The 7,500-nt window shown below is 34.5% G+C and overlaps 1 protein-coding gene across 1 annotated transcript in view; it reads left to right on the top strand.

Moving 5' to 3' along the window:
- LOC108693594 (galectin-8-like) overlaps positions 1-7,500 on the top strand; it is a 221,579-nt gene that overhangs the window by 156,328 nt on the left and 57,751 nt on the right. The window contains exon 4 of the mRNA XM_018202630.1: positions 1,425-1,622. Coding sequence (XP_018058119.1) covers positions 1,425-1,622 — 198 coding nt within the window. The remainder of the gene's footprint in view (positions 1-1,424; positions 1,623-7,500) is intronic.

Below are 7,500 nucleotides of genomic sequence, written 5' to 3'. Positions count from 1 at the left end.
GTCGATTGCCGTGGATGCGGCAATGATGCACTGAATGGCCGAGAAAGACTCGACGGAAACCGAGCGCGCATCCTTTGCTATTTCCGGTGCGAAGGCGATTGGTGGTCGAGAAGACTCGGCGGGGCAGAGTGCCCTCTGGTTTTGGAGATAATCCCGTCAGTGCCACGACACGAGAGCAGCTGATCAGCAGCTGAGTATACTTGGCAGAATTTCCTCTGTCCTGGAATTATCCCGTCGTGAATGCAAAAAGATCAGTCCGCCGATATCGAGAATTCTCGACAGTGACGGTGCTCTCCACCATTTTGTCTCGCTTGTTAAGAGTCGGTAATAGTCGGATTCGTCTAGGAGTAGGCGGAATAGCAGGAATCGCAAAACGAGCAACTATTTCCCGGTTTGTATACGAATTATTGCTCCCGTTCGTATTATTTTGGTCTTATTCGGTGATCTTCGCAATCTTCGTGGGAACGCTGCGGATCGGCGAACTTAGTGAAGTTCGTATATCTTCGGCAGAATGACTGTCACCTACGAATTATGCTTTGATGCTTTGATTTAAGTGCGCACCACATCACTGTCATCAGCACAGGGCTAATGCAGAGCTTTTCAGCTGGATGTTCAGCCGAGATCGATGTATACATTGTTACCAAAATTAATAAATATCTACGTACAACAATGTTATACAGTTTTCAAGCTGCATCAATAATACTGCAATTCTCTGCTTTTACTAATATTGACTGTCCTTTTTCGTTATTAACTGATGAATTGGTTTGGATTCATGATTCTTCATTACATCTATTACGTCTATTATTTGACAAATATGATATGATTACGTTATACTGTCTATTGTAACTTGAAGGTGAGATGAACCTCACAATATGTTAATCTAATTTTGATATATGAAATAATTATGTATTTCTGCGGCTGAGGAGGACTAAGTATAATCAGAACGTTGAAACTTATCGTCGAAAATTATAATTGCGAATAATAAATATTTTGTTACACCTAATTATAGCTCATTGAATTTATTGACCTGGGTCAACTATTTGCTATTTATTAATCTGTCAAAATTTAAAATATTTAAATATTGAATGCTTAAAATTCTTTTTCCATTTATTAATAAACAAATAAAACTTTCAATCCATTAATTTTTATAACTTGATATTTGTACACAATCACAGTGTACGCATAAACAGCTGCTTTATTTATATTGAATGCGTCGTGCGCCGCCCAAAATTTTGTTATCTCATTTCAACAATCGTCTCACTTACACGCGTATTAGTTTTCTGCGCTCCATAATCGTGCACGAATGTCCTCATTTAAAACATCTACTTATTTATAACATCTTCTTCGTCGAAAGCATTGCATTGCAATGATAATTGATTGTTTAAACTGTTATATAATTCTAATATGCTACATTTACATTTCAGATTGCAGTGAATGGAGAGCATTTCTGTACCTTTTACTACAGATTGCCTCTTGATGATGTAACAGCTCTCGAAGTTAATGGGTCCATCCAAGATGTCAGGATTCGGCAACATAATCTATTTATATATCCAGATCCTAATATTTCCAGACCATTTCGGATATTGGTCTTGACAACTGAAGAACCACTTGTGGATTTTCTAGTAAATTTAACATTTTATTTATGTAAAAGTTGAAAGATCAATACATAAGATTCTAGTAAGCGTTGCTGAGAGGAAGAATCTTTTAATTTTTTATTACATAGTGTCCTCTGCAAAGGAAACCTTTTTCGCACTGTTTTTGTATATTTTTAATATTTTTATAATATTCTTGTATTATTTAATAGTTTTCATTTTTTTATGGAGTCCGACATAAATCTTTCGGTTTCGATTTTGGTCAGTTTCGATAATAAATCAGAGTTTCGATTAAGGCTAAAATTAAGAGAAAATTTCGGTAAGTAAACCGAAACTGTATAAATTGCAACGCATCGGCAAGCATTCGAAAAACTATATGTTACCATCAGAGTTGGCAAATAATGCGTTAGAGTTACTCTAATATGAGTCGAGATGTAAATACTTTTCGTGATTGATGCCGCCGTGATGTTTCATTAATATGTTAGTTAATGTAAGTGAATAGGTGAAAGTAATTTTTATAGGTGCATGTTTTTCAAGATGGTGACGCCGGCGCAGATGTTTTTTCGCTTCGGCCTGAGTTAATTATCTTAAAATAATTATCGCCTAATTTTGATTCTTTTCTTATTTTTCCAAGAGCAGATATCATTTGTTAAAAAAAGAATAAGAAATTATTAGCCATTTCCAATAATTTAAGACTAAAACGACATGATGTCCTTCCGGTTTTGTGTCTCTTACTAGAATGACTTTATGACGTGTTACTTGCCAAGTTTACCGATATAAGTTACTTTTTTCGGTAATGAATAGGTAACAACATTAAATTTTCTTGAATAACGTTCATAGCAACAGAATTACATTTTTGTGGTAATAGTAATGATTTCATTTATTACTTTTATCATTAATTTATTTCTAGCCACGTAAAGTTTTAGTACTGTGAGAGAATTGGGGGAAAGGATTCACCCAGAAGCCATCATTTGTAATCGTTGAAGTGATATGGTAGGAGATATGGTAGGAGCGAGATGAAATATATGATGCTGTACACACTTATACCGCATTAGTATGTATGTATGTACAGTTCGTAGCAGGAATGCCTGGGGTTCGATTTTAGGGAGCTTGTCATTAAGCTGGACCATTTTTTTTTACTGCTAAACGGTTGGAGCAACAAAATTCGCTCAAAATAGCACTAAAATAGCACTAAATTTTTGATTACGTCCGAACCTAATTTGCGCTGATAGGTCCAGCTTAATAGGAATCAATATATTTATGATCGCGGACGTAATCCGATCGTATCCAGTTGTATCAGATTTTAACAGTCACGTATGTAAAAATAACAAAGAACGAAAGGTGGGTCCCTAAAATTGGACCACAGGAATTCCTGTTACGAACTGTACGTGTATGCATTATAAATGGCGGAATCAATCAGAAACGCTTGACTCTCCCTTGATTCTCTCTAATCATAACTAGATCATATATATATATATATATTAGAGTGAGCCGAAAAAAAAAATTTGAAAATCGATTATTAAAATCTGCCAAAAGTTAGCTATGGACTTAAACATGATTTGGATAAAATTTCATCGAAATCGATTAATATTTTAAGGTTGCTCCTCGACTTTGAAATTAGTATTTATGCATGGCTTGAATACATATATCAAAATTCGAAAAAATATTTAAATTTCAATACAATTTGTTTTTCAATACTATCTTTTCTTTTTTGATCGCTGATCACGAATACGAGGTCAGAAGTACACATTTCAAAATGACAGATCCAATATGACGACAGGATGAATAAAAAGTCGCGGTGCAATATTTCGAAAATTAAATTCTGAAAGAAATATTTCCTACAAAAGTTGTATAGTTTTAAATGATCGATTTACTGATCTGGTCAGTCTGACCTTGGATGGCATCGCCAAAGTCAGATCAAGGTGACATCAATTTTTTTGGCGCGCTCTAATTTTGATTTCAAAATTTATTAGCTGATGTCGGGAGTTCTTCAAAACATTAATAAAATTTTTCTTTATTAAGTATTTTGCGAGTTATAAAGTTTGAAAGTTACAATACCATCGGCATTAACATTACTCAAGTGTCCGACCGATTAAAATCTCTTGAATGTTCAGGATTATAAGTTAGATAATATTTGTCAAAATCAAGGCTCTGGAGGTCCTCTTATTTTTATTTTTACGTAGAAATAAATTTTTAGTGGAGAAATGAATGTTGTGGGGGTCAACTTCATGCTTGTATGTCTTTTTTTGATATTTCTGATTATAACTTTGACTATCAAATGTCGGGAATGAATTATTAAACCAACCAAACGACCACCAAACGAATAGCAATATAATTTTTTTATTTCTAATAGTGCGGTTCCAACTTCATATTACATGAGTATGGTGCCGAGCACTCACGGACTGCTCCGCAACAATTGAGTCTGCTGAACGAAATTATAATCACGTTCGTGTTTCGACAATGCTACAATAATATAAACATAATCAATAAAATTTATCGATTGCTTGATATCAAGTAAACGCATCGTGTGTTTCAGTAATTTTCGATCATCGAATGAGTAATTGACAATTAATAGTAATAAAAACTATCGAGTAGAACGGACTCTTAAGTGATAGACATATATTAGTAAATTCATTAGTAATTTTCTTCAAGTGAATGTTGTATGCCAATCGAATGTGTTTTATAAGATATAAAAATATTGATTCGATATGTGCATGTATGAACGTGAAGTATCTAAATTAAATTTCTAAGAGGAATGAAGGTTTAATAAACATTTGTTTGGAACTATACTTGATTCAAAATGGAAGTTTTCTTTTTTCAAACTGCAAATGAAATTATCAAATGTTTGCGAGATAATTGTGTGTGTGCATTGTGTATATGCGTGTGCGCACGTGAGAGAGAGAGAGAGAGAGAGAGAGAAAATGCGATCATATGTGCATGTTCATGCGTCCCGCGTGCAGCCGCCCCGAATCTATACATTTACTGCCTGCACACTTCATTGTCTACATGGGTTATAGTGCCTGCTCGCATTGCTGGATTTCGCGGCTATAACAGATTTCTATAACTTAAATAATGAAAACGTGAACTTTAACGCTTAATATCTCGGTTCGCGGGGTAGAGCGACACTTTTTTCAGCCTGATTCGTTCGTTTTGTACAAAAGCCTGTCGAATGAGCCTAATTTCATTAAAATCGGTAAGGTCAGCCATTTTCTGCATAATTACGTTTATCCTGAATCTTGTATACATCTCATTTTAAACAATGCATTAAGATTTCTCGAAAATTATGATACGAAACTATAGATACGAAAAAATATTTCAGAGAAAAATTGTGTGGATCGGAAGGAGATAAGAAAGTATTATTGATTTGATCTTGAATGATATCGCCAAGGTCAAATCAAGGTTACATTGATTTTTCTTAATGGAACACTATTCTTTGTAATAAAATATAATAATGTTAAAAGCTTTTCAAAACCCTGTAATAAAGTTATTTTTCATTACTTACTTTTCGAGTTACAATCCTTACGAAAAAAAAATCTTCAATTTTGGATGTTAACATTCAAATTTAGGTGTTTATCATGAAAATTCAGTTTTGACTTCATTCAATTCAGTACTGTCAACATTGGATGTCAGTTGAGAGTTGAGCATCATTGTTGGGTATCGGTTAAGTGTGACCATTAATATTCGATGTTGTCTTGATATGGACACTCAATATTGAGTATTAGTTAAGCATTGAGCATCAATATTGGGTGTTAGTTGAGTGTAAACATGAATATTCAGTGTTACCTTGTAGACATTCAATATTGAGTGTCGTTTAAGTTTAGCATCAATATTGAGTGTTGATTGAGTGTGATCATCAAATTCGATATATTATTTGATATCTCAATAATGAGTGATAGTTCATATATGAGCGTCAATGTTGAGTGCGATCTGATCAGATATAATAGCAATATTCGGTTTTATAATTTGATGTAAACATTCAAATAATATATAGTAATCGAATGTGTGCTATTTTATTGTTTGTGCATGAATATTAAATGTTTCTAAATCTAGATCTCGTTAATATACGGTATTATAGTTTCTTATTGATTGAAAATGTAACACTCATATTAAAACAGCTACATATTGTGCCGATTTTTATATATTGCTTTCAATTTACAACGGAAACTCAAATAATTCTCATTTTTTATGTCATATATGGTGTATAAGCTTAAATCCGCTGTTTTTAAGTCAGAAAAATACTTCTTTTTTTCCTAGAAAGCAAAAACAAATTTATTCAAAGTACTTGCTCTTGCTAACTATACATTTTTCCCATCTTTCGGGCAATTTATATTGTGCCAAAAAAATTCCTCATCTTTCGAGGCAAATCATCAAGCCATTTTCGGACGTCTTTGTAAGAATAGAAGTGTCAGCGAGCGCGTGGCCCATCGACGAAAACAGGTGATAGTCAGAAGGTGTCAGGTCTGGTGAGTAAGCGGGATGGGGTAAGCACTTCCCAGTTGAGTGTCTCCAAGTAGTTTTGGACCATTGTTGACGTGTGCGATAGTGCGTTGTCGTGGAGAAAAATCAGCATGTCATGTCTTTTCCGATAATGCGGCCTTTTTTCACGCAGAGCACGGTGCAATTTGATCAGTTGTTGGTAGCGATGAGCATTAACAGTTTCACCAGATTTTAACAGCTCGTAGTAGATAAGCTAATAACAGCTCTTCTGATCTCACCAAACGCACAGCATCGTCTTCCGTCCGAAGCGATTTGTTCTAGAAGAAGATGTTGATGGTTGGGCGGGATCAACCCAAGATTTCTTGCGTTTAGGATTCTGAAAATAGATCCACTTTTCATCGTCTGTCACGATGCAGGAATGACTTTCTTTTTTGTCTGGCAAGCAGAATTTGGTATGTGTTTTGACGTCGCTCCATCTGCCGTTCAGTTCATGTGGCACACATTTTCCAATATTTTGAACCTTCCCCATGGCATGTATCCGCATGGAAATGGCTGCTTGAGAAACACCCAATTGCTCGGCAAGCATTTTATGCGATTGGGTATCATCCTCGTCCAAAAGAGCATGCAATTGACAATCCTCAACTTTCCTGGGCCGATTTTCACGCTTCTTGTCACTCAAGTCAAAATTGTCGTCATTGACCTGGCCAAACTAATCTCTGCACGTTGTTTCCGATAAAGCATTGTCACCTCCACAAGCATTCAATGCGATTTGACAGCCGATTTCTTCAAATTGAAACAGAAAAGCAAAACTTTCCGCATATGCTCTTTTTTTAGCAAAAAACTAGACATGATTACGAAAGAAAAAAATGTATGTTGTTATATGAAATTGCTGATGATATGCACTGGTTAATGCTGACAGATGTCACATACATAAAAAAAAGTGTGTTGTGTACCCAGGGTAGCTTTGTACGCTCACTAATGCCACCTATGAGCAAACGGATTTAAGCGTATACACTTGGTTATGACTCGGTTATAACTCGGTTAAATGCGCGTTATCCTTTTGCATTTTGAACAAATGAGATTCAATTTTTATATACAATTTGCACAAGGTCGCGAATGCAGTGCTTCACTGAATCTCAATTGAAAAATGAGATTACAAACCTGTGTTGCTATGATAATTTTCCAACTTAAAGAAAGCAAGTAGTGAATAAAAAAAGCAAGTACATCATGAATTTGAGTACAAAATACTCACTTCCGACTCAGTTTTACTTGTATGTATAGAAAGCAATAACAAAACATATCAGCTTATATATCATTAAGCCTGTTTTGCATTAACAATTCCTAAACTATCAACAGTATATAATGTACTCACTTTACATTTTATGTAATGAATAGTAAATTATTTATTGTATACTTTAATTTTATATTAAGTTTGCATATAGTAGGATATATATATATATATATCCTATAT

The sequence above is a fragment of the Atta colombica genome, unplaced genomic scaffold (assembly GCF_001594045.1).
Source record: "Atta colombica isolate Treedump-2 unplaced genomic scaffold, Acol1.0 scaffold94, whole genome shotgun sequence".
NCBI lineage: Eukaryota > Metazoa > Arthropoda > Insecta > Hymenoptera > Formicidae > Atta > Atta colombica.
The sequence above is the reverse complement of the archived record's forward strand: the minus strand, read 5'-3'. Positions and strand labels throughout refer to the sequence as shown.